General features: G+C 54.6%; 1 protein-coding gene and 1 long non-coding RNA gene across 4 annotated transcripts in view; both read left to right on the top strand.

Annotated features, from left to right (window-relative positions):
- LOC121009873 (kelch-like protein 36) overlaps positions 1-15,570 on the top strand; it is a 105,092-nt gene extending 89,522 nt beyond the window's left edge. For 2 of the 3 annotated variants that reach the window (XM_040443246.1, XM_040443245.1), the window contains exons 7-14: positions 304-359; positions 617-720; positions 3,311-3,410; positions 4,188-4,365; positions 7,003-7,168; positions 10,159-10,303; positions 11,429-11,494; positions 14,536-15,570. In XM_040443246.1, the coding sequence (XP_040299180.1) occupies positions 304-359; positions 617-720; positions 3,311-3,410; positions 4,188-4,365; positions 7,003-7,168; positions 10,159-10,303; positions 11,429-11,494; positions 14,536-14,723 (1,003 nt within the window). In that variant the 3' untranslated portion in view covers positions 14,724-15,570. Of the gene's footprint in view, positions 1-303; positions 360-616; positions 721-1,305; positions 1,406-3,310; positions 3,411-4,187; positions 4,366-7,002; positions 7,169-10,158; positions 10,304-11,428; positions 11,495-14,535 lie in introns of those variants that run through there. The other variant, XM_040443248.1, reaches the window with a different exon arrangement.
- A 6,838-nt stretch (positions 15,571-22,408) lies between these two features.
- Positions 22,409-24,210, top strand: LOC121009878 (uncharacterized). Its single transcript, XR_005780888.1, has 2 exons — positions 22,409-22,805; positions 23,766-24,210. It is a non-coding gene; the product is annotated as an uncharacterized LOC121009878 (long non-coding RNA).
- The last annotated feature ends 2,866 nt before the right edge of the window (positions 24,211-27,076 follow it).

Here is a 27,076-nt window from a genome sequence, read left to right on the forward strand (position 1 = left end):
ATTTTTTAATTTTTTAAAATTCACTGTTTGTGTTTTTATGTGGAAGCTAACCAGAAATGGAATTGGAGCACTGCCTGTGTTCCTCAGATTTGTTCATGTCAGTTTAGTGCTGGCCACTGTGTGTCCCTGAAGATCTTCCGGAAGTTACGTAGAAAAGGTGGAAGAACCACTCACCACTCTGGCATCGGTTGCCAAAAACTTGCCACCTTCATACTGACTGACATTCTGAGTAGCCATCGAGAGTCTCTAGTGAAAGGATGTCTTTTACAAAAATGTACTAAACTTTTTCTCCCCCGTGTTTAGTGTTCGGCTAATGAATGAGTTTACTAATATGCCAGTACCTCCAAAACCCAGACAAGGTGAGTAGCGGTGAGGCCTCCTGATGCCATTGTGTACGGACGGCTGGGGAGGCAGGTGGCTAAATTTCATATGTTCGGTCTTGTCGCAAAGAAAAGGTTTTTAAAATAACCGGCGCTACACCTGTGCTGTTCTCAGCGTCGCGGGGGGCGGGGCGGGGGTGGGGCTGTGCGGGGGGCGGGGCGCCCCGGTGATGTTGCCTTTCGTCGTGTTAAGACTCTGTTTCAGTGACGAGAATCTGTGTCCTGTTCCGTTGCAGCTCTTGGGGATAAAATCGTGAGGGATATCCGCCCTGGAGCTGCTTTTGAACCTACATACATTTACAGACTCCTGACGGTGATCAAGTCGAGCCTGTCTGAAAAGGTTTGGCCCTGCTCGCGCGTAGCTCCGGTCCCTGCTTGTTCAGTGCTCACCCTGCACTTGCATTGCTGCCATTTGGTGGGTGTTCGGTAGATTTAGGCTTGTTGTGGAGTCAGTTGCTTGAATGAAATTTAAAAATACGACGATCATCCTGGTAACCAGAGGCAGGGCGTGCATCACTTACTGGGCACTGAGCACCCTTGTAAGTTTTTTCCGTACCTTAGCCGACCTCGCCCCCTGCGGTCCTCTCGTTGTTACATTTGAGAAAAGGGCGATCCTTTTCCAAGGCCACATCGCTCGTAAATGCAGCGCCTGGCATCACGGCCAGCTCCTTGACCGCCGCACGGCCTTTCACGTGGAGCGTGGTCCTTGGGCCCGGAACCGTGGCGGCATTCGGGAGAGCTGCGTCTCTGTCACAGTCACACGGCTCCTTGACTCTCTTAGCTGCATCTTTTGTCACACACTTTGCTACTAAAGGCGTGGGACCAGGGGCCAAGGGGGTCTCGCGTAGGGCGCCGACAGCTGTCGAGAGTGAATTACATACCCTTTCTGTAAAGTTAACTGGAGCCTTTCTTTCCTCCCTGACAGTCTGTCATGAGTCCATATGAGCAATTGAAATGATACTTATGGGAATTATTTAGAGAGAAAAACCATCCCCCCCAAAATTCCATTAAAGCTAAGTAAAGTGTGTTGAAGCGCCATTGTTTTGCGGAGGGTGAGTGGCCGGGGTGGCGTAGGCGCGAACTGTGCCTCTCCATGTTCAGTTGGAGATTGACGTTTCCGGAATGTTGGGAATGCAGAAGCAGATTACGCTGCACCCTCTACCCGCAGACAGCTCACCGTCCGGTAGGGGAATTAGATATTTAATCTAAGGAAGCAGCAAAGAAGTCCTAAGATAGATGCAAATGCAGATGCTTGAGAAGCCGAGGCGGGCCACCCGGTTCAGGTGGCGGCCCAGGAAAAGCAGTGAAGTTCAGGGGGCGTCCCGTGGCCAAGCCCCACTGACATCCGGCTCCGAGGTTATGTTCGTGGACGGAAGTGTCTTTTGAAGTTAGGTTCATCCTGGCTGTGTTGGGTCCCCCATGCCACCCTCAGGCTTGGTGGTCCGACGGAAGGGCTGTGAGTCACAGCCGTTATCGGAAGGACTCAGAAGCTGTTATCCTCACAGTCGGGTTAGGACAGCACGAGGACACAAGGCAAGACGAGACGTCCGGTGTGCGGGAAACCTGGAGACTCGCGTCCTGGTGCGTCACAGAGAACGCGCCTCGTTCCTCAGCGTCAGAGTGCAACAGCATGTGGAAAGATGCCGTCTGCTCGGGAACACATTGGAGACTCCGTGCCCGGGGTCCCCAGGCGTCCTCTGCCCGGCGCAGACCAGAATTCCACACCTGCACAAGGAAAGCGGGTGTTCAGCGTAAACCATGTTGTACGATTCAGGCACATTCCCTTGTCAGTTCTTGGAGCGGGGGGACCCTCCCCAAATCCCACTTCCCCGATGCCAACCAGGGAGCGACCCGACCCGGCAAGCGGCCCTTCCCGAGAACGTCAGGCCTGCCGCGTTGACCCTTGTGCCTCTGAGCCGTGCCGGTTTCCGCCCTTTGCCGCACACACAGAGCGTGCTCCGCGCCCAACGGCTGCCGTCCGTTTGGAGTCCTGTTTGGAGCGGGTACGCCAGAGGCTGAAAGAAGGGCTCGGAAATCCTTGGTCCCTGCGGTCCTTCTCCAAAGAAGGAAATACGAACTCATCCTGAGATCGTAAAACAGATATCTGGCTGTCGCGTGACTCGTCTGGAGATGAATTTGCTGATGTGTGTGCGTAAAAAAAAAAACGTCAGCGGAGCCTTTGAATCAGGAGAGATTTTCACGTGCGATTTGGGTCCTTTCCCCTGTAGTTGCCCATCGTTGCGAACGGGAGGACCACCCGGGCTCCCCTTCACAGCCACAGTGTGACCTTTGGCCCCTGGGGCTGTGAGACGAGGGGGCCCTCGTGTCTGGTGCTTGTTCGTCCCTTTCGTGTCCACAGAAGAGCAACTTTTCAATAAGTGTTTTGTTCTAAGGGTAACGTGTGTTTATTGTAGAAAATTTCAAAAAGCCAGAAAAAACATAACAGATGGAAGTTCCTCCTCATCCTGCACTTAAGACATAAAGGTTTACTTTGCACCCCCGCCCCCACCCGTGCCCCCCTCGCTCCACCTGTTTCAGCCTACAAAGAAGTCACGCGAAGGGCGCCTGGGGGGGATCCGTCCGTTAAGCGTCCGGCTTCGGCTCAGGTCATGATCTCACGGTCCGTGGGTTCGAGCCCCGCGTCGGGCTCCGTGCCGACGGCTCGGAGCCTGGGGCCTGCTTCCGATTCTGTGTCTGTCTGTCTGTCTGTCTCTCTCTCTGCCCCTCCCCCACTCGCGCTCTGTCTCAAAATAAAAACGTAAAAAGAAATTAAAAAAAAAAAAAAGTCACATGATTTCTGGAAACACTTTACATTAAGTCTTGTTAAAAATTGAAGAGGAGACCTGGTCTGAATATGCAGGCTCAGTATTCCCTGCAGGCCTCGCGTGGTGATCAGTTAAAATTAACGTGTTCCTATCTGGCCTTTTCAGGGTCGACAAGAAGACGCGGAGGAATATTTAGGCTTCATTCTAAACGGACTTCATGAGGAAATGCTGAACCTGAAGAAACTTCTGTCACCCAATAACCAAAGTAGGTCGTGGTCTGTTGGCCACAAAATTGCGCGAGAACATTTCCCCGAGAATTCATTCTGAACAGATGTCGCGTGTTCGTACACGAAGCCGCTTCCTCCCCAGATCGTTGGCCCTTTGAGTCACTTTCTCACCAGGGCGACTGTGGTTATCTCTACGCTGCTTATTTTTTATACCACCGAGAATGCTCCCTCTGGGTAAATCAGAGTACGTCCAGCACCTCTGCTTTTGTTGGCTCAGCTTTTAATGAGGAAAACGATCAAACATACGGAAAAGCCGGGAGAATCGTTCGGTGAATACCTGTGCAGCCGCTGGATTCTGCACCCGTTAACGTCCTGCCGTGCTTTCTCTCTCTGTGTCCCCACGCACGGTGTGTGCACGCATTTCCTGAGTGACAGAAATTCAGTGGGAAGTAGCAGTTTAGTTCGCCCCTAAAATGGCCAAAGCACGCGTGTCCGGAGACTGAGAGTACTCTCCCATGTGACCAAAGCCCCTTAGCACGTGAGGAAGACGGGCCGCGCTCCCACCGTGCTGCCTGGCTTCCGGTCTGTCTTCACGGCTCTCCGGCTGTCCCAGGAGCGCCGTCCTTGGTGGTTTATGCCAGCAGCATTCAGGTGGGCGTCCGTCCCTGTCGCCTTTGTTCTTTGTGCAGAGCGCGCCTTGGTGTCGCCTTTAAGGCTCACTCCGTGCAGGCGGCTTACGGAGAACCTTTTTTTAAGGAAGCTGTTTCGCTGTCATTGTTGCCGTGAGTGGCCTAAGCGGACTGTCTCCTTTTCAGAACTCACCGTTTCCAACGGACCCAGGAGCCCATCGGTGCACGAAGACGAGCAGGACGAGCCGGGCGAAGGCAGTGAGGACGAGTGGGAGCAAGTGGGCCCCAGGAGCAAGACTTCAGTCACACGCCAGGCGGAGTTTGTTCAGACCCCGATCACTGGCATTTTTGGCGGACACATCAGGTTTGTGCTCTTCTGGAATATACCGTAGTGTTGGCCTCTCTCAGGGTTTTGCCATCTGGCCGAAGGGGGAGGGTGGAAGACGTGTCTGAGGAGTTCTGGGCTCGACGCTTTGCCTCGACGCCCCTGTGCCTGCCGTGTCCCCCGCCGTCCCTGCGCCTCTCCTGCCTGGTGCTTTCAACTGCTCTCGCCCGGCACCAAGGCCCTTCGGCCTCGGGCACTGCCGCCGTCCCCCAGGCCCTGCTGCCCTCCTGACTCCTCCCTCCATCAGCGCTCCAGCCGCTCACAGCTAGGTAGAAAGAGAAAGACTTGTTAAGTTGGCAGGCAGGTTCTGTTAAGAGAAGAAATTCTGTGTCTGGCTAGAGGAACTTTAGGCTCTGGAGCCGAGTGAGCCAGAAAGGTGAGGGAGTGTGGAGGGAGATACTTTCACACAAAGGGGGACGCGGGGCCTCCTGGAGGGCCTGGGTTCCCTCCTCTGGCCCAGTTCCCATAAACCAGATGCTCATTGCTCTTTAATGACCTCCTTCTAGAAGAGTTCTGTCTGAGTGCATTAGAGACAGACATTCGTTGCCACTTCGATGTGGAACTCAGGAGCGCTGGGGCCGGCTCCAGGGAGGCCCAAGCGTCCAGAGTCCCGAAGGGCCCCCGGAGCAGGGTTTCCTCGCGGACGGCCTGGCGTTGGAACCTACGAGGGGGGTTTCGTAGTGAGACGCAGCCTTTGCTTGTCCCGAATGCCGTGTATCCAGAAGAAGTGACCCCCTTTCCGAGGCAGAGGCAGGCAGAGTCAGTTCGGGCTCGCCCTGCCCCACAGCTTAGGTCGAGCCCCCTTCAGCGAGGCTGATACAACCCCCGCACGCCCACTGGCTCCTTCACGGCCCCGCGCGGTGCTGCTGTGCCGCGCCGGATCCAGAAGCCAGTCGTGCCGCCTTGTCCCCTTGAACGAGTCCTTTCTGGGCTCCCCACTGTGCGCTAGAGCCGCCGGGCCCCCTTCCGTTGTGACGTCTCCACGTCAGCCTTGTGGTCAGGTGTGCCCTGGGGACTGCCACCCCTGTGACTTGGTGTTGCGGATACGATTCCTTGGGCTGGGCTGTTTCGGGAAGGGAAGCCGGGATCCAGGTCAGGCACGGCACTGAGAGAAGGCCATCTTGTGCCCTTGGCTCTGCGTGAGACCGGCAGCCTGATGTCCGTGCTCTTGGGCCAGCCCAGTGGGCGTGACAGCACCGTGTGTGTGTGCGTAGGTGGAACGTGCAAGGCTCCTGAGGCCAGCGTACCCCAAGATCTCACGTTTGTTTGAGAATAACCAGCATCTGATTTGGAGGAAATTCTAGCTCGGCGTGCACGGCCCTGCCGTGCAGGACCTCTGGCCTTGGCCTTGGCGGGCTTTTTAAATGTTGAAACGGCTTGTTGATACTTTGGAGAACTAACAAAACAAAGGTTGGAATGATTTCTTAAAATTTAGGAACTTTGTGTGTGGTAGCCATCATGAAGTGTGGTTTTCTTTGCAAATCCACCTTCCTTGGGTGGGTTTTCACTCCCCCTGGAGAAACCATCACCTTTCTTCACCCTTTTCCCCCTGCCCGTTCGGAGCCTTGAATAAAATCGAGGCTGTCGGAGTCCGGAGGACCGCTTCTTGATTCCGCCACCAGTTTTAATGAGCGCCCTCCCAACGGCCGTGGCTCTCGAGTCTGTGCCCTCGGAGGGAGCACAAAGATGCTTCCTGGTCCATGTGGCAGGGGAGCGCGTGTGCACGTGAAGCCCGAGGCAGAGGAGCGTTTAGTTCGCTCTTGGGGGCACCTGCTCTGCAAAGTCTGAATCCCCAGGCACCCATCTGATTCCTTTCGTAAACTGGGTCACTCAGGCCGCAGCAGCAGAATTCTCGTTGCGCGCCTGGAATGTTTCCCTGCCGGGGCTAAACGGGAGACGGGCTGAGCACACAAGTTTTACTCAGAGAAACTCAGAGAAAAATGAAATGAAAAACCAGCTAAGAAAACAAGGTCGAACTGGCACCCTTCTTCTTGAGGGTGGTAGGTAGCCTTGTTTCCTGGAATGTTAGCTTAGTTTTTGTTAGACACACCCTGCTTCTCTTTTTGTAAGTCATTTTTATAGGGGAAAAATGCCATTAAAAATATTGTTTACCTTGGGGTTTCCTCTCTTTTATTAGAACGGCTCTGACAGTTTACGAAGATGAGAAGTGTCAGCGTTTTGAGGCCATGGCAGGACAAGGGCAGTTACTAACTGGTGCATTAAATAAAGTGTGGAGTGGAAGGGAAGGAGTTTGGAAGATGAAGTAGGTTTTCTTCCAGTGTGCTTGCGCCGGGAACGTGATCCGCCGAACTGGTGGGCTTTTGCTTAGAAATACTCAGGAGGTGGTATTCAGCCTGATTATTATTTTTCTTTTTCCGCCAACAGTTGGTGTCATTATTTTATTTTATTTTATTTTATTTTATTTATTTATTTTTCCCGCCTGATTATTTTTAACTTCGGTACGTTTGTGGCTCTTTTCCCTCTCTGGCCTTCTGAGAGTGGTCCTGAGAAACCTCGTTCCCTGCGTTCATCCCTCTTCTGCCGCTGGGTGATCTTGAGGGAAGGCGGGAAGGAGCGTTGTCTCACAGTTGTCTGGTCGTGTCTTCCAACCCGCAGGTCTGTGGTCTACCAGCAGAGTTCCAGAGAATCCGCCACTTTGCAGCCCTTCTTCACGTTGCAGCTGGACATCCAGTCTGACAAGATACGTACGGTCCAGGACGCATTGGAGAGCCTGGTGGCGAGAGAATCTGTCCAGGGTTATACCACAAAGACCAAACAAGAGGTACAGCCATAGATGGTCTTGAACGTGTGTGCCGAGGCGCCCCGGTCTGGTGGAAAGAGCGCGCGGCGCAAGCGGGTCCGCGCTCTGCCTCTCAGGCCCCTTGCTTCACTGTTTCGCACTGAAAGTTTCCACGTGTTTACAATGGGACGGCTGAAATGGCTGGTCCTGACACCACTTCACCTAGCCCAGGGTGACGGTCGTCGGGAGCGTCTGTCCTGAGCTGTGTAACTTTGCTAGTGCGATCGCGGTACGATCAAGTCAGCACCACGTCGAACAGAGGCCGAGCAGCTTCTGACGTCACAGAGCATAATTTCGTGAGCTTAGGTAGGCCAGAAAAGAGGTTCCGAACACGTCTGTTTAGCATTTGGTTGTAGGTCTTCCAGGAGATCAAAAACAATTAGAAAGTAGCTGTTTTCCTGCGTGTTAGTCTTTAATCGGATGTGGACAGGAGGAAAGTCTTTGAGTCTTCAGTGTTCGGGAGTCAGAGAGGCAGATGGCTTCGTGCGGGGTACCTGTCAGCCGAGTCAGGAGAGAGCTGGAGCGTTTGCTCCCGGAGCGCTTCCTGGCGCCTGGGGTCCAGATGTGCCAGCGGCCGCTGTTTCCACTCCGGGGTTGAGGAGGGTGTCGTCTCCGCTGCCAAGATCGTGCTGGTGATCTCGGGGTTGGTGAGTTCAGAGAAACGTGACAGATGGACGCAGGCTAGTTACGGGCGGCACCTGTCTGGACAGCTCGTAGCATCCCTGGGGAGCGTGACTCAACAAGGCTGTGGTGGCTGAAGGCGCACGGGGAGCAGAGCAGAGGAGCACCTGGGCGCCTGTGGTTCCCCTGGGGCCTCCCGCCCGGACCGGTCAAGCCTCCTCTTGGGAGATGGGCACGTAGTTTGGCCTGATCCTCCACCGTGTTTTCTGACTTGCTTCCCACGGGCGATTTTGTTTAAAAAAGAAAAGCGGTAGGAGCGAGAGACAGAATCTCGGCGCTTGGCTTAAGTGAATCAGCCGAGTCTGGCGGTGGAACTTACTGAGAGAGAAAGTGGGTATTTGTTTCCAGGAGGTCGGTTGGTGTGGCTGAGCCGTGTACTTGGCTCGTTGTGTGGCAGCCGCGGCTCCAGAGGTGGAGTCGCCGTCCTGCCCACCCCCACCCCCACCCCCCAGCGCCTCTCTCGCTCGCTCTCCCGCGGCCGCCTGCAGGGGTTGGTGGCCACTCATCCTGCAGACCTCGCCCCCGCCCCCTCACGCGTCTTTTCCTCTCTTGTTCCTGCTGCGGTGACGCGTGCACGTCGGGAGGGTGCAGATGAGATCGAGGTAGGGGATGTGAGAAGAAAGAAGGTGGTTTATTCCAGATGGCTGGGGGGAGCGGGGAGAAGGACGCAGGAAAAAAGAGGCCCTTTGGCAGAGCCTCGAAGAGGAGGAAGCAACACGCTGCGTGTCCCGGCTCGGTGATGGCGGTGGCATGTGACCGAGAAGAGCGAAAACTCTCCGAAAAGCAGACGTTTGAGAAAGGGAGATCTTGGACGGTTCGTATGGGGCGGGGATATCCGGAAAGAGCAAGTATCACATTTTCTGGAATGTGTTTTCTTTGAACGGACTTTTTAAAATACCGAGTTTGACGTTACTGTGTTTTAAGGTCATGAGATTTATTTTGCTGTGGGACCACTTGACGAAGGCCCATGGGAAAATAGGACTATAGAAAACACTTGCTGTGCGGAACGGGTCTGGTTTTGTTGCGTGAAGAAAAGTGTGTCAAGTTTGTGTGGAAACCCAAAACACACGGAAGAATTTCCGATTAGCCACTTAGTGAACTGCCCGAAAGTCTGAGGTCAGAGTCCTAGGTCCCTGGCTCGGAGAGCATCCCAGAGATGCATTTGCCCAGCCCTCGATTCACGCGCGGGGACGCTGGAGTCCTCTTGCCACAATCTCGGTCTCTTGCTGTTGGGCCGTAGCCACACTTTCCGATCGCTTGCACATCCTCCTCGGGTACGGAGACACCGGGCTCCAGACCCGTGATGAGCATCCAGAGGCGGGTCGGGTGGTTCCCCGCCTGGCATCTGAGCCTGAGTGGGAAGCCGGGCGCCCATTAGGACACCTCTACCCAGATGCACATACGGTCTTCTGAACGTTGCCATACACTTCGCTTCCGCTGTTCTCTTTCCGACGGTCACCCGAACGGGCATTTCTACCAAAAGGATTCTTCATCTAAATACAGGGAGCATCCAAGAGTTTATAATTCTAAAGAACGGCAGATAAAGGTAATAGGCATTGTTGGCAAGGATGCATTTTTAATGAAGCGCAGCATTCATTGGACCTGTGGAAGCAGATGAGAGACGTGTAAGTTGATAAAACAAATCTGCGAAGCTAATGGTTGCAAGAGATAGCTTTTGGGTTACGTAGAACACCTAATTCGAGAAACACTTTGGCTTCGGTTTGAGTTACTAAAAAGCACGTTAATACGTACATAATGCGAGGTGCCACTGCCGAGTTAGCTGTTAATTTTTGTGCCAATTTGCCATTAATGTCACAGGACAGGTTTTTGTTTTGTTTTTTTTTTGAGAGCGAGAGGACGAGGGAGCGAGGGGCAGAGAGAATCTCATGAGGGACAGAGGTGGAGAGAGAGAGAAGCGGGGCTCACCCGATGCGGGCTCGATCTCACAAACCGTGAGAGCGTGACCCGACCGGAAGTCTGATGCTTAACAGACCCCAGAGCAGGGCTTCCTGCCGCGGAGTTCACGCTTGGGCCCGCGGAGCCGGGGCGCCCTGTGTCGCCGTGTCTGCAGGCACGTGCGTGCTTTCCCGCGGGGAGTGTGGGTGCGGGTGGCTCTCGCGAGACCTCTTGGCGGGATGTTAGATCCTCAGACGCTCCCCTGACCCGGCCGAGCGGGGAACGGGGCCACGGAGCCGCAGGCCGTCGGCTCCCGGAGGGGGTTCTTGGGGGACGGACGTGGCGTCTGCCGCGTGGAGTGAGGGACGCGCGTCCTGCTCTGTTCTGTGCCCTAGGTGGAGATCAGTCGAAGGGTGACTCTGGAGAAGCTCCCTCCTGTGCTCGTGCTGCACCTGAAGCGGTTTGTTTACGAGAAGACCGGCGGGTGTCAGAAGCTCGTCAAGAGCGTCGAGTATCCTGTGGACCTGGAGATCAGCAAAGGTAACGGCCGCGGACGGAGACCGCGTGCGTGGTGCCCGCTCCCCCGGGAGGCCGGGCGCTTGGCGCCCGGCGTTTCTGCGAGATGCCGGAGTCAGGAGGTTCTCTCTCGTGACGGTTTGGTTTTAGATTTCTCGATTAGTAACGGATTTTGATGCTCAAATTGGCACCAGGGTAGCTCTTGAAAGATAAAGGCAAAAAGTGAATAAACCGTATGATCTTACTAGATTGTAAAACCGGAGGAGATTTTGTCCATTAAGATGAGCATTGTCTTTCTGGAAATACCTTGTGGATCAGTGGTCCCAAACGGTTTTCTTCATAAACGTTAAGAATCGCACGTACCGGCCTGTCAAATGGACTTTTTTTAGTGAAGTGAAGGGACGTTTCCCATAGGCCCCTGAGCGTTCCTCCGACCTCCGGTTGCAATGACACATGTCAGGTTTGTGGCACCCTGTCCGCCCCGAGTCTCCGTCAGGTAACCGGGCCCCCTCAGCTTCGACGCGTTTTGATGAAAGCAAGCTCGTGTTGTCTTGCTTGTCACGCGTGTCTTCGTGTCAGCTGCCACCTGAAGTGCTTTCCAGAAAGAGAAACCAGATAAGCGAGGACCAGAGGCCCTGGCGTGGGTCAAGGGTGGGGGTAGGGGAGAAGCCGGTGGCGAGCGGCTCCCGGAAGGGTCCATCTGCGGGGAGCCGTTCCCGCAGGGGGACAGTGCCTCTTTGGAGGGACCGTCTTACTCTTACATAATGGAACTTTTGCGGCCTCCCTCGCCTGTAAAACGTTTCAACTCTTCGTTTCCTCGGGCCATTTTGTTTCTAAGTGGGCGGCTTTCTTTTCCGTTTTTTAGCATGTCTGCTTTTAAGGGGTTTCTGGCATGAGCTTAACAGGCTCAGTGTATTTCCCCTGTTTCTTAACGGACTGGCTGCCGGGTCCGGGCGCTCCCGCGTCGCACAGCCGGTTTCCCTCCTGGGCAGCGCTTGCGCCCAGGGAGGCCTGGAGTTTGTTTTGTTTTCCTGGTCTGCCAGGGGGCGCATGTGAGCGGGGCTGTCGGCACCTCTTCGTCTCTGTCACCCTGAGCCTCTCTATAAGTGCTTTTTTACAGATTGCAGCTGTCGATATTTTGTTTTTCAGAACTGCTTTCTCCAGGGGTTAAAAATAAGAATTTTAAATGCCACAGAACCTATAGGCTATTTGCAGGTAAGTAAATCTGTACGTTATTTACTTACTAAAGCACTGATAAAGACGTTTAATACCCAGGCCCAATTTTGCCACAATACCACTTCGCATAGAGAAGAGTGTCTCTGCTGGTAACCCCTGGACCTTATAAGGGGACTCTGTTTTCTTTTGAAAATGTGCGTTTGACCTGACGTTGGTGCTTGGATTTGACAGAATATCCTTTTGGCTCTAAGCCGAATCCGTCTTAAGACCTTGTTTAACATCAGTTCTGTCCGTGAGTCAGAGGATCGGGTCGGAGGCCGCCTGCCGGGCTCGCGGTTTGCAGACAGGACCTTTCCTGCTGCGGTTGTGGCCCCTGCGCAGGGACGGTGGCGCCTGGGGGGCCGGGTCCCCGAGACCCCTGTTCTCTCGGCCCAGAGCTTCCTGCGGCCCCAGTTTGTCTAATACTGTCTGTCCGTCCTTCCGCTCCTCCTTCCTCTTTTGTAGCTAGAGTCTTCTGGGCCTTTGAGGCCCTGTACTTGTGCTGGTTGCTGTTTGCATCAGCTGCGTGTGCTTTCTGGCCGTTTTTACCAGAATTTCCTAGCTTCTTCGTTATCCTTCATTTGTGTTGGGCTTGCTCAGTCGGCGCGTAATTTAAACTAAGTTCCCATTTACTGACACGTGTTTAGTGAACCTTTCTACTCGGTGCCTTTTTCGTGGTATCTCATTTATCCCTCACAGCTGTCCTGCGAGGCAGGTGGTGGTGTCCCCATTTTATAAAACAAGAAACCCAAATTCTCGTTTGGGACACACGCCCCGCTCTGGCCCGCAGTGGCGTGGCCGGTCTTCACCTTCCTACCCTCCGTCCTGCCTGTTTAGAAAGTTGGTTGGCCCCCGATGAGCGGGTCAGGTCCCCGTGCGACACTAGGAGGGCTTGGGCCCGGTCACCTTGCTCTTCCTGCCAGGCTGTGCCTTTGACTTTCTCTTCTCCCCCATGTCAGCCAATCACAGCCCCTCCCCAGGCAGGGGGGCCCTGCGCTCCTGCGGTGTCCCCAGCCCTTTCCAGCCCTGCCTTGTCATGGAAACTCTGCCACCTGCCTCTGGGACCAGAGAGGTCGTAGCGGCCGGCCCGAGTCCGGAGCTGGGCCCTGAGGCCCCAGGGGGAGATGAAGGTCAGCCCTGCCATCTCCCTGCTGCCCTCCCTGCCTGGGGCCGCTGCAGGGGGAGGCCGCCGACCGGGGGCAAGGACGGGAATCCCTGTCTCTCCTGCTCGGGGAGCCCCGGCGTGGTCCCGCTCTGCCTGCCGGCTGTGGCCCAGCGTCTGCCCAGGGCTCCCCTGCGTTCCCAAATCCTCTCATGGCTTCTCACTTCAGAAATAAGGGCACTAGATTGGATCAGTTGGACTTTTCCCGGTCTGCCAGGAATGTAAGGAAGCACTTCGCACAAATGGTTCTGACCGCGGGACCCGGAGAGCACGTTCGAGAAGTGCTGGGCGGTCCCATTCAGTCAGGGGGACTCGCCTGGAGCCCTGACGTGCCGTGTCAGCCCCCCGGGTGCTGCTGAGGGAACCACAACGCGTGTGGAGTGCTCTCTCTTGAAGTGTTAGAACGGGAGGGGCCTGCAGGAGACACAAACCCACAGCTCCTTAAATCCCACTGACTTGGTCACTCGATCAAAACTCTTGCCCGAGACGTGTCTTGGAGGTGAAAATCCAGGACGAAAGCCCAAAGTGGGTTTGGGGTCTGGGGGATGGGCCATGTCAAACCTCTTCCACGTCCTCGATGGCCCTTTGATGGGTGCGACCTGCCGTGTGTGCCGATCCCACCGCTGGTGTCCTGCCGGGGCCTCCTGCAGTCTTCTGTCCCCAGGGCACCAGCCGTGTTTGTCACGTGGCTGGCAAGGGCGTCCCCTGCGCCTCCAGCACGGAGGCTCCTTTGCCGGGGGGACTGTCATCCCACCAACCACGACCTCGGCCACGGGGTCCGGACAGGGTCGTCCCTCCGCTGGAGTGACCGCTGCCGCCAGGGCCCAGCCACCTTGCCACCAGCCGAGTCTTGTTCCTCTGTACTGGTGGTGGCACGAGCTTGCCCGGCCGCCTTGCCAGCCCCCTGTCCTCGGGAGGCGTCTCCGTCCCCCAGGCTCCTGCCTGCGGCCTGGCCCTCCTCCCCCCCATGGGGGGAAGACGGGGGCCCTTGGTGTCTTCACGGGACTTCACTGCGTCTTCCAGTGGTTGGTTGTCTTTGTTTTAGGCCTTTGACCAAAGGCTTCTTGATTGGATTACAGAATTTTTTTAAGTGAAAAGCTTCGCTTAAGCATAAAAGAAGAAAGCGTAATGACTAGGTGCCATTTCGGTGGGGACGCCACCCGCTCCGCCCACACGACAGTCCTGCTGTCTGTCCCTCTTGGGGCCGGCGCGGTCACTCGTTGTGATGACAGTCACAGAAAACCTAGAACTGTCCATTTTCCACGTAACACCGGCATATTCCTACATCGCCGTGCACTCAGCCTGTTTCTCTTACTGTGCACGGCTCTTGAGGTTTCCTTGCTTTTTCACTCTTACCAAATCTTTGTCGGAGGTTCACATGATCTCTTTAGAACGGTCTAGAAGGGGATGGGCTGGATCGAGAGCATGAGCGTTTGGGGGTCTGGGTGGCATTTCTGGAGGTCCGTCAGTGCTAGGGGTTCCGTGGGGGCTGGGAGGGGGCGGGGTCTTTGGCGCTACGTCCCCGCGTGCTCGCTTCAGCGGTGGGCCGTCCTCGCCCGGAGGGCTGGCTTGTGGGACAGCCCCACCGGGCCGGCGAGGCCTTGAACGTCCGGAGTGTGTCGTTAAGGTGTCCGTGTGTGACTTTCTCGCGCGTCGCTGAGGGTTTTGGATTACATGACGTTGCTTTGTGTGGTGGCATCTCTGCCCCACGCGCCTCGGAAAGGTGTGTCCCGCGAGGCGGCTCCGTGGGGGGGGGGGGGGGGGCCCGGGGGGGGGGGGGGGGGGGGGCGCGCGCGGGGGGGGGGGGGGGCGGGGGGGGCGTGGCGCGCTGCCGTGCCCCGCCCCGCCCGTCTCACCGGGCGCCCGGCCTCTCTTGCAGTGGTCTACCATCACGGCAGCAGCGCGACGGGCGGCCACTACACCACGGACGTCTTCCAGATCGGTCTGAACGGCTGGCTGCGCATCGATGACCAGACGGTCAAGGTGGTGAACCAGTACCAGGTGGTGAAGCCCACTGCCGAACGCACAGCCTACCTCCTGTATTACCGCCGCGTGGACCTGCTGTAGCCGCCTGCGCGCCGTGTGCCCGCCGCCCGCTTGCAGACGCCGACTCCCTCTGACTTCCTTCCCGTCTTTAGTGGCTCTCTAGGGGGAGCCTCTTCGTCCTTGGCAGAACGGGCTAGAACGGAGAGCAGACGCCTCGGGGCTTGTGCGCAACAGTTCACGTTGCCGCCTGCCTTCCAGATCCGAATCATTTGGTTGAAACAGACCGTCACTCGATTTGAGAAAATACACAGAACCCGTGTTTCTGAAATAATGCCGATTCCTGAGTGAGAAGGGGGAACTTGCATTCGATTCGCAGTCTAATTGCTTAGTAGAATAAATCCTGCACCAGCGACACTTGTAAATTTGTGAAAATGAATTTTATCTTTCCTTAAGGAGTAAATTTTTTAATCCGTCACACTTTCCTTCCCCACCCTCTAGTTTTTGATAAACGATAAAAACGAGCCAGTTATCAGAGGAGACATAGTTCTTACTTCTAAAAGAAACATAAATACGAAAAATAAGTTGCTGGTTCCTCACGGGAAAGATACGTGTTAGTAATCGTGCGATGAAAAGCTGCTTACGTATGCATTGCAGATCAGATACCCGGAGTTAAGACGTTAGCCCACGTAGGTGGGTGGTTGTAAACTTTATTGCCATTAAAAGATTTCACGTTGCATTCATGCTTCTGTGTACACATAATGAAAAATGGGCAAAATCATGACGACGGATCTTTCCTTCAGTCGCTCTGTTTAATTCTGCCGTCTGCTCTTCTGTGATGCTGCGTCTCTAATTGTACACAGTTTAGTGATCTCTAGGACTACAGAAGTTGTCCCCCGCCAATAAAAATCACAAAGTTGGTTTAAAGCTGTGCACGGTGTTTCTTTGACTGCTCTCGCCACTTCCGGTCGCCGGCGCTCCCGTGGGCCCGCGGGCTCCCCCAGAATCACGGCGGGCCCTCCAGACAGCCGAACCAAGGCTCGGGGTCGTGCCCGCTTAGTGTCGCCAGCGCCACTAACTAGCGATTTGGGGGGATGGAGTTTTTGAATCTTCCGATAGCAGAAAAGGGAGGTGACTCTCCTCCGTTCCTTGTTCCTGTCCCCAGCGCAGTCGGCATCCCCAGAGCAGTGGGGCTTACGTCACGCACGGCTGAACACCGTGCTGCTGGGGCATCTTAGCAGCACTTCGGACACCGCCCTTGGGTTGGGGACAGGAAGCCCTTCCCGGGCAGAAGAGACGGAGGAGAGTTCACGTGGGGGTCAGGCCACCCGCAGTGGCTCTCGTGCCTGTGGTGTCCCGCTTCCAGCCCGTGCAGACCCTTCATGGTAATGAACTGGGATCCCCGGACAAGCCAGCCAGCTTACATGGTCACGGCCTCGCCCCCGAGCTCTTCCTTGTGGCAGCCGGTGGTCCTGAGCCTAGCCGTGTGCCACTCGGGCTCCGAGCTTAGTTTTCACGGAGCCCACTCACCTGTCGTCACCCTATCCGGATTTGCTTGGCCGACCTACAAGTTATGGTTCGGTTTTCATTGAAACAGACCTTTCTCAGGAGCATATGGTGTTTGGAGTCCACATTCCCTCTGGGGAGGCGACCCACCCCCCTCCCCCGCAACACTGCCCCAGCCGGGGACCAACTGGAGCTGTGTCGTAGAGCTTGTCATCGAGCTCTGTGCTGTGATACCGTGACCCGGGTCATGTCCTCGCTCACGAATGGCTTCTCTGTCCTGACGCACACCAACTTCCGACCAGTGCTGCCCGTTCCCCCCAGCAGGGTGAGGGTCTCTGTCGCCGGACTGTCCCTGTCCCCTGTGAGTCAGACTGAGTGCCCTCTCAAGGACGAGGCCCTCTGGTCTGAGAATGCCTTTTCATAGGCCTCTGGAGGTGAAACAGTGCCTTGCTGGGACCTGTTTTCCTTGTGTTTAGATGAGACCACGCCCCTCCAAATAGCGTTCAGGGGTTTCTGTGTGATCTTTACGCTGCTAAGGTATGGATTTCGTCAAGCCCAACATCTTTGGGAGGTGACTGCGAGGTATCACGGAACTTTGTTTGGAAGGTCTCCAGTCTCTCTCTCAAGCGCAGTGGAAGTGAGTTGGTCCCGCGGGGCCTTGGGGGTCTTAGTCAGTGTAGGATGGGTTCTTGACGTTGCTGTTCCCCGGGGGACACCGGACTTCCCGGTACAGCCGTTTGACGGCCAGCAAAGGGCTCCTCCTGGCCTTTGGGTCCGTATGTCATTTGTTTGGAAGATGGACTCCAGCTCCGTAGGAAAGAGAGAACACCTGCCTTCCCTGATTGTGTGTGTGTGTGTGTGTGCGTGTGCGTGTGTGTGTGTGTGTGTGTGTGTGTGAGAGACAGAGAGAGAGACAGAGCTTCCCAGTTTCCTTTGCTTAAAAACGGACCCGCACACCCAGCGAAAGAGGGGTAAACTCACCAAGGGAGAGTATCTGCAGAGTAAGAAGTCACCCCGGAATCAAGAGTTCTCATGTTGTCCCTGGTTGGAGAACAAGGTCGTGCTAGCAAATCCAACATTTTCCAGGGTCCCAAGTGGATTGTTAGCCGTGGGGTCTGTGTTCTTCAGATTTTGAACTCTGGGTTCAGTATTTAGTGCTGCCACGTTAGTGTTCTCGTAAGTTTTGTAGACCGTTTCCCTGGTTTTAGGTCATTTACACTTCGAACTTGGCCCGTTAACCTTGGTGTGAGGGGCGTCGATTCTGTGATTTTCCTTTGTCAGCATGTGACACGTCTTTCTAGGGGGCTCTTAAGCCTCTGTGCGTACTGGCCGGGGGGGGGGGGGGGCGCGGGAAGCGTATCACAGGGAGACGTGTCTTTGATGTGTGAATGGTCACTAACAAGACACGGACGTTCTCCTACAGGGAACGATGTCACGAAACTCACCTGCTTGGAATGTGTGCCCAGCAGCCAAGAATGCGGGTCCCGTTCAGAACGGAGTTGGTGGTCCTGTCGTTGTCCCGCGTGGCACACGGGCCAGCGGCCCGAGTGGCTCATGGCAACGTCCCGCTCTCATTTCTCAGCATCACCAGTCGCATCCTCATGGTCTGACTCGTGGGCACCACGAGCAGAAACTTTGTGATCAACACACGCGCCCTCCTGCACCTTTCTCTGAGCGGAAATTCCTGTTTATCGCTCTCTCGGGCTGTTTGCACTTGGCCAGGATGCCTGGTTACGAGGCCGAGATTGCAGTCAAAGTCAGACGCTTTGGATGAACGCAGTCAGCCCGCGGGTTTTGCACCGCACAGCCTCCAGACCAGCTTGCGCCGTTAGTAAGTTGTGCCGCTGCGGACACGTCCGTCTAACGGTCTGTTTGGTCCATCAGGACAGATGGAAGGGATGGACCTTTTCTGTCCCTGCGCTGGCTCGGTGACTGTCCCCAGGGAGACCATGCCCCGAAAATTGTCCAGGAGAACCACCTGTTTACAGCCAGCTGTACATGTGAGGTGATTTTCATTTATTACTTATTAATGTTTTTTTTAATGTTTTTTTTTTTTTTATTTATTTTTGACAGAGACAGAACACGAGCGAGGGAGGGGCAGAGAGAGAGGGAGACACAGAATCCGAAGCAGCTCCAGGCTCCGAGCCGTCAGCCCAGAGCCCGACGCGGGGCTCGAACTCACGGACCACGAGATCGTGACCTCAGCCGAAGTCGGACGCTCAACCGACTGAGCCCCCCAGGCGCCCCGAGGTGATTTTCATTGAAATCCAGTCAAGTACATCGCCAAGCAGGCCTGCCTTTTCTTCAGCAGGCTTCCAAGGATTCGTTTATTGTTGGCGTAAGTGTTGGTATTCCTCTTCTGAACTAACCATTCCCGTCTTATTTATATCTTTTGGAGAAAAATGTATTTCCCTGGAAAAAGGACATTCGTTTCACAGCCTGTCACCCACACGGTGACGTTTGTTCTTTTAAGGAGCAAACGATGAACCAGCCAACACGCATTGGGCCCCGTCAGGCAGTCGCTCGGTCTCTGGTCTGGCGCCCCCGCTCCCACGGGAAGGGCGCGTCGCTGTGCGTTGAGCAGGGGCTTCCCCCAGACAGCGCGTACTGCCCATGTCTCCCCGTTACACACGTTTTGTTCCTCAGACCTGGTTGTGTCTCCTGCACCCTGATTGTGGCTGAGATCACTTGCTAACAAGCCCTGATTTGCTGAACACAAGAGGGTTTTATCAGGTGACCTTGCCTTGGAGACAACCAGCAAATAATGAGCTTAAGCTTTTTATGTATTTTTTATTTTATTTTTTTTTGAGTTTATATCTTTATTTTGAGAGAGAGGGAGAGTGCACGCGCACCTGCACAAGCGGGCGGAGGGGCAGGGTGGGGGGAGAGAACCGCATTCAAGGTCCTGACGCTTTTGACCTTAGGACTCCACGCCGAGTGATTGTGTTGATGTTCTGTTTACGAGCCCCGCTTTCTCATGGTTGACTCTTGAAGCGCTTGCCGTTTATTTGTTGGCAGAGTTTCTTGTGTGTTTTCTAACAAGTAAAATATTAGGGTGGCTTTGTTTATTCCGCATGAGACCAATGAAACGCAAGCCTGTGTGTGTGCATTTGCAGAGTTCCCGGATGGACCTTGGGGAGCGTTCACGTTGTTCTCGGCACAACCGAGATATCCTTGGGAACCGGATAAACCTCAACGCTGTGTTTTTGTTTTGCCTTTTTGTTTTTTTTTTAATACAGGCTTTTTTTTTTTTTTTTCCCTCTTTAAGTATTTCAGCGCCTCCAGAGCGAGTTTTGGTCTGTGTTGTGCAGCCGTCTGTGTGGTTTTCTGGGTTCGGCATCACCCAGGGATTCCGAGGTTGGGTCTGGTGAACTGCCCTTGGGTTTCCCACCTGTCCTTCAAAGAAAGCAAACCTCTTTCATGTATTTTTAGAGAATTTGGGGATTCTTTATGTGACGTAAGAAAAAGTTACTCTTCCTGCTTTTAAAAAAAGAGTGATGGGCGCCTGCGTGGCTCAGTTGGTTAAGCGTCCGACTCTCGATTTCAGCTCCGGGTGTGATCTCACAACCGTGAGATCGATCCCTATGTCGGGTTCCATGCTCAGCATGGAGCCTGCTTGGGGCTCTCTCCCTCTCCCTCTGCCCCTCCCCTGCTCACACTTGCACACTCACACTGCCTCAAAAGAAAAAAAAAAAAGATTGAAAACCTCTTGTGTACGATGTGGATTTACTTGCTGATATGCGAATTGACTCTGTCCTCCCTCAGTGCCTGTTGACGTCAGTGGGGCCCCGCGCTGCGCCTCCACAATGCCGATCTGCAGGTCATTCTTTGCCTGGGTGACCACGTACCGATGGCTTCTGACAGCCGCAGGACTGGATTCGCTCACTGCTCATGCCTCACCTTTGGACTTCCTACTTTGGCCCGCCTCTAGCTTTGACTCTGCTTCCGGTTCCCTCATTCGAATTCTGCCGTCTTGTCAATTCCGGATGCATCTGTTCTACCCTGACAGCTGGGTGGGGTCTCCTGCCTGGTCTGGGCCCACCGCGGCAGAGACACATTTGCTGCGGCCACATTTCCACTAAAATATAGCATGAGTGGGGAGTGGGCAACCCCACACAGACTGCCCCAGGGGAGTCCTCCTGAACAGCTCCGTAGAAAGTTTACTGCACCCCTGCCTCCCTCTGGTTCAGATGCACAGTCAGGGCCTGGCTGCACACACACCTTGTGTTGTTTTGTGTTGTTTTTTCTTAAATGTTCATTTACTTTTGAGAGGGAGACAGAGCACAAGTGGGAGAGGGGCAGAGAGAGAGAGGGAGACACAGGATCGGAAGCAGGCTCCAGGCTCTGAGCTGTCAGCATAGAGCCCGACACGGGGCTCGAACCCATGAACCGTGAGATCATGACCTGAGCCGAAGTCGGACGCTCAACCGACTGAGCCCCCCAGGCGCCCCTCGCCTTGTGTCTTTTTTTTTTTTTTTAATTTTTTTTTTCAACATTTATTTATTTTTGGGACAGAGAGAGACAGAGCATGAATGGGGGAGGGGCAGAGAGAGAGGGAGACACAGAATCGGAAACAGGCTCCAGGCTCTGAGCCATCAGCCCAGAGCCTGACGCGGGGCTCGAACTCACGGACCGCGAGATCGTGACCTGGCTGAAGTCGGACGCTTAACCGACTGCGCCACCCAGGCGCCCCATCGCCTTGTGTCTTTTTAATGTCTACTCTTCTTTACAGCTCTAATGGGGCTTAAAAAAAAGAAAAAAAAAAATCAAAGTCACCAGAACACAGGAAAAATAAACCAAAGATGAGTCCAACCTAAGATTGGGAACAACCGAAGATTTGTTTTCAAATAAATAAAGATCCTCAACCCAACGCTCACAACAAGAAGGCACCTCTCATTCAGTAACCACAGCACACACTTTAAAATGTGCTTTAAAAAAAAAAAATGTGCTTTAATTCTGTCCTGGGACCAGTTAAGGGCACAGAAGGGGTGAGGCTGCGGGAGGGGAGCGGAGGCGCAGGGGGAGGAGAGAGGGTGCGAGTGAGGAGGCCGGGAGGGGCGTGGGCCCAGGGGCACCTTGGGGTGCTGACGAGTCTGCGGGTCTCCGTGCCAGGCTGCCGTGTTTGCCACCAGCTGCCGAATCCAGCCTCGTTAACGCTAACCCCCTCATCTCTGCAGGAAGGAGCCTCATTTCTCCTGGAGACGGAGCTCGCTCGAATTCTGCAGGTCTCAGTACCCGAGAATGGTTTGCATCTTAGAGACTCGTGTTAGAGACTGGAGGTGTCCGTCCAGTTGGCCCCAGAGCCCATCCGTCGTTTACAAGCACGCGGTGGCCTTGTTTCTCTTGGGGCATTGGGCTGTTTGTGTCGCCAGCGCCCGAAGAACCCACGTTTTTTACTGTGCCTTCGGAGCGTTTTTCTCTCCGAACCGAATCTCTGTCAGTGTGTTGGGGTCGGTCCTGGTGACGGGGGTAATAATGAATCACAGGGAAAATAAAATCCCCCGAAGAAAACCAGAGTGAGCGGGGCCGATGGCTTCTCTGCGTCCTGGGTCTGGGTCTCGGTGCGCTCTTCCTGGAGCCGTGGCCACAGCGGGACCTCCTCGTGGGGTCGCCGGCGCGCTCTTGCCCCGGACGGGACCGGAGTAAGTCATGGCTCAGGACTTGAGCTGCAAGCCGGCTCTTCTGAAGTGACCCCCCCACCCCCACCCCCGGGGGCCGCCGGGCAGATGACCCACACTGCGTCTTTGCACAGCCACCAGCGCTGACGGCCCCGTGTAGGTTTGTGGCTGGTGTGGAGCAGGAAGGGGTGGGCCCGGCCCTGCCCCCCTTTCACGGAAATGATGAGCTCTCCGAAGTGATGGTGCCAAAGCAATAAAACCTTGGGGCGGGGCGGGGCTGGGCGCGGAGTAGGGGGGGGGGAGGCAGAGCGTAAACTCCAGAGGCTTCTGTGCTTTTACATGTTGCGACGGTGGTGGTTTGGAAAATATTGAGAAAGAGCACGGAGCGGCTGCCGCGAGTCTGCGTGTTCATATGGTTTGTGTTTGACTTGGGAGACCCGGCAACCCAACCCTTTAATTTCACTTGAGTAAAAGTAATTCATCGACCGAGACGCCCTGTCCTACTTAAGTGGGGGCGATGGCCAGGCTGCGCCGTGCTGGGCTGGCGGGGTTGGGTGGGGGGGGCAGCTTGCACCCAGCAGACAGAGCGCAGGGATGGGGGGTGTGCCGCTCCACGGGTGGCTGGGTACCGACACACCCACGGACACGTAGGGAGCCCTCGCAGCTCCCCGGGGTCCCTGCGTTACTCCGCTCGGCGCCGTGGGCATCTGGGGCCAGTCATTCTCTGTGTGTGGCGAGGGGTGGCCTCCCTTGCATCCTAGGGGGCTTAGCGTTCTGGCTTCCAGCCCTTCGGGTCGTGACAGCCCAGCATACCTCCCTGCATGGCCCAAGTCACCCCCGGTTGGGGACTGCCACGGTGGACAGCTTTGACCGTTTGGGCCTTCACGTAAATGCTATTCTATACCACGCACTCTGAATGTTTTCTTTTACTCAGGCTTAGTTCTCTGAAATGAGCCACGTGGGAGGACCACAGTGTGTTGGTGACTCTGTTGCTGATGGAGGGGCCGCATGAAGCTAATAAGACAGTCCTCTTCTGGTGCACGTGCGTGTCTGTTTCTCTGGGGCGGGGGGGTGGGGGGCTCAGGAGGGCAAGTGCAAGGTCCTGGGGTGACCCTACAGTGCACGTCAGCGGACACTGTCACCCAGTCTTCCGAGACTACCAGCCGGGAGAGGGGACGCCGGTCGAGGCGCTCCCGTCACGGTCGTAAACGCACTGCGGGGTTAGCGCAATCCTTTCGGCGGGCTCAGAGTCCCCTCGTGTTAGAATTCACAGTAGGGAGGTTTAAGGTCACGGAAATAGGGCCGGAGCCTGCCAGTATTTTAGTAATGCCGCATCGACTCCCACGTTACCCTCGAAGTGACCAACTCTCATGGTTGAAAATGCCCTGAAAGCATCGATCGAAGGCGCGCCGCGTAGTCAAACGCCAGGCGAAACAGGTCCCGTTGAGGCCTCCCCCGGGGTCCTCCTGACGCTCCCAGACTCTTGGAGCAGAGGGGGAACCGCGAGTCCCAGGTGAAAACAAGGAAAATGAAGGTGAGCTCGCGGGGCTGGGCAGAGCCGCCCCGTTCGGCCCGTCGTGGCACACCCCGTCTCCTCCGGCTTGCTCCCACCCCGATGTCACGGCCTCTGTGGGACGGGCAGAGAGCGGTTTCCCGTTTTTCTGGATGGAGTTGGTGGGAGGGACGAGGCTGGCCACCGGGAGGACAGCCCTGCCCGTGTCCGGCCTGAAGCTTTCCCAGGGGGCCAAGGGCCGACGTCCATGCGGCCCCCCCCCCCCCCCCCGCACCTTCCCGTGACACGTTTGCCACCTTCGGAGCCCGTCCCCGAAGGCCAGGGCGGAGCCCCGAGAGCAAATACCCTCGTCTAAAAGCATCCCCAGTGCTTGTCTTTGTAGGTTGCTGGCTAGAACCTATCTGTACGTGTATCCCGAGGTTTCTACGATGGGTGTTTTTTACCTTTGGAAGCTTAAAAATGCTTTGACCCTCTCTCTGTGTCTTCCAGCCGGAGTTGGCAGGCCAGGCCAGCCGGAGCCCCTCCTGTCCCCTTCCCGAAGACGGAGGGTCCCGGTTCCCCAGGACGTGCAGTTTGGTTTCGTTGCGACCCGGGGGACTTCTTTTGCGTCCAATAATCGGGGACACGTCTGCCAAGCGTGTGCCTGCTTGGACTTCAGTGCTGGTCTGAGAAGGGCCGTGAGGCTCCCGGCGGGCGCCCGGAGGGCAAGTGTCTAATTGCACATTTCAGACGCGGGGTGTGCGAGCCCCCGGGCGTCGTGTGCTGTTCCGTTGGGGTGAGCTCAGCACAAACAAAAGGGTAAACCTAAGGATTAAGTTCTCCTTCAAATACTTATGGGTTTCCAGCTTCTGGGGAAAATAGGCCTGGGAAAAATCTCTTTGGGGTTTCATGAAACACTTGGAAAATAGATCTGAAAAACATTTTCCAAACCCGGGCTGGTTCCAGCCTGAATCCCAGTTGATACTTAATAACTAGGTCTATAGGGGCTTTGCCAGTCTGCTCGGAGGGCTGTAGACGGTTGTAAACGGCTAAGGAGACCTCTCCTGGGGATTTGTGCTGGTGCAGATGGGGTCTGGGGGTCGCTGATCTAGCAAACCTCCGCCATCACAAAACAGCCTTCCCCACCCGCCTCCCGCCCCCTGCCCAGAAATACTCGCCCTGAGTCCACTGTTAACCATCACCAGAATCAGGTCTTGGGGCAGCTTCAGTTGGATTTATTCATTCTTCAAACCGTTACTGAGCACCAGCTCAGGACCATGATTGGCTTGTAGTTGCGGGGAGATCAGAAGTGAAAGGAGGTGAGAATTTCGCCCATTTTGATGAAGTCACAGTCTGTGGGAGGACGCTGGGCCCGGGGCCCGGGACTGGGGGGGAAGCAGCTGCGTGCGCTCCGGTCCAGCACAAGAGGAGGGGTGGGAGAGCCCAGAGGGAGGGCAGACTGTGCATATGCAGAGCAAGTTCAACCTTCCTCTTTCTCACAAGTATTTTCTCTCTTCTGGGTCCTTTGCTTTCCGCATTGGCTTTACTTTCAGCTTGCCTCTGTCTACAAAAACTGTGCTGGAATTTTCTTTGGTAATGTGTCAAGACCTAGAGATCAATCTGGGGAGAATTTGCAACTTAGTGACGTAGAATCTTCCGGTCCATAAGCACCGTACCTCTCCCTTTATTTAGGCCTTTGATTTCTTCCATGGGTGCTTTCAGGAAACCTACCAATCATGTTTAAATTTAGATTTGTACCTAAGTGTTTCATTTTGGAGGAGCAATCGTAAATGGCGTTATTTTTGAGATGTCTGTTATCACTTGCTTATTGCAAGTGTATAGAAATAGGATTGAACTTTGTTGGCCTTGTATCCTGAGACTTGGCTCAACTCATTTCAATCAGCTGCTTTTACACGTTCCTTAAAATTCTCTATGTGGACAGTGATGTATGCAAACGGGGACAGTTCTGTTTCTTCTGTTGTAGTCTGTTTCTTTTTCTTGCAATATCTCGCTGGCTGGGCCTTCCAGTAAAATGTAGCTTAGGATGGGGCGCCTGGGTGGCGCAGTCGGTTAAGCGTCCGACTTCAGCCAGGTCACGATCTCGTGGTCCGTGAGTTCGAGCCCCGCGTCGGGCTCTGGGCTGATGGCTCGGAGCCTGGAGCCTGTTTCCGATTCTGTGTCTCCCTCTCTCTCTGCCCCTCCCCCGTTCATGCTCTGTCTCTCTCTGTCCCAAAAATAAATAAAAACGTTGAAAAAAAAATTTTAAAAATGTAGCTTAGGAATGGTAAGAGTGTGTGTGTGTGTGTGTGTGTGTGTGTGTGTGTGTGTGTGTGTGTATTTTGTTTCCGAATCTACGGGAGGTCACTTGGTCTCTCTCCATCAGGTATAATCAGGTATATGCTAACTAAGGAATTTTTGTAGACGTCCTTAGTCACATTAAGGAAGTTCCCTTCTCTCTGCTTTCTGCGCGTTTTTATCATGAACGGGTGTTGAATTTTGTCAAATGCTGTTCTGCACCAATTTTTTTTTTTCTTTTTTTTTGTTCTACCCCAATTTTGATATGATCGTGTGTTTTCTTCTTAGTCTGTTAATACGATGGAGTATGTCGGTTTATTTTTCCTTTTCTAATACGTTGCCAGCCTTGCACTCCTGGGATAAACACCATTTGGTCACGGTAGATTCTATTTTTTATGTAATGCTGGATTCAGTTTGCTAATATGTGTTGAAGAGTTTTGTGTCTGTGTTCATGATACACACTGGTCTGTACATTGTCCTGTTTTCGTATGGTTTGGGCGTCAGAATAATACTGGTCTCACGACATCAATTGACGAGGATTTCTTTCTCTTTTATTTTCTGGGAGACACTGGTGTAGGATTGGTGTTGTTTCTTCTTTAAATATTTGGGAGAATTCACCAGTAAAACCATCTGGGCCTGAAGATTTCTTGTCTTTAGCTACAAGTTCAGTTTCTTTAAGATACAGTCCAAGAAATAGGACTCGTGGGCGACTGGTTCATCTTGGATGCGTTCTGGTCGTCTGTGCTTTATCGGGAATTTTTCTCATTCATCTGCATCGTTGAGTTTATGTGCATAGAGATACTTAAAGTGTTCTCACATTACCCTGTTAGTGTCCGTGAGGTCTGGTCATAGGCCCCTTTTATTCTGGGTATCGGTCATGGGTGTCTCCCCCCCCCCCCCCTTTTTGTCAATCGTGCTAGAAGTCTGTCCAGTTTTATTGGTCTTTTTTAAAGTACCAGTTTCTGGTTTCATTGCTTTTTTCTCCTTTTCTCTTTCCAGTGTCATTGACTTTTGCCTTTCATCTTTGTTATTTCCTTCCTGCTGCTCACTCACAGAGCATGACTCATGTAGGGAGTGAATGCGTGCACAGCCAAGAATCTCTATTTTTAATACTCACGGCGAGTGCCACCGCTCATTAAACGCGTGCGTGCACGCTCCACATCGGGCACTCACCAGGTCCTAAGCACTTCACGGTCCTCTCGTGTAGCTGCCCCGCAGCCCTGTGGGGTAGATCGTGCTCACGAACCTCATTGAGAGGCAGGAAGAGTGAGGCCCAGAGAAGGGAAGTGACTTTCCCAAGGGCACACAGCAAGGAAGCGCTGTGGCAAAGACTCCAACACGGTGCCCTTTTCGTGGTGCCTCTTAGGATAGATGAAGAAAATAAAACTCCGACGTGCCCCAGGTAAACACAGCAGGCCAGCTGAGCTTGATTAAGAATTCTGGGAAGCCGGACACACACCGGAGTCGGCTCCTTTTCGGATGGAGCCAAACCACGTCACTCTGGGGAACTTCTTAACCTTCCCTTC

Source organism: Herpailurus yagouaroundi, unplaced genomic scaffold (genome assembly GCF_014898765.1).
Source record: "Herpailurus yagouaroundi ecotype Mexico unplaced genomic scaffold, PumYag 190, whole genome shotgun sequence".
NCBI lineage: Eukaryota > Metazoa > Chordata > Mammalia > Carnivora > Felidae > Herpailurus > Herpailurus yagouaroundi.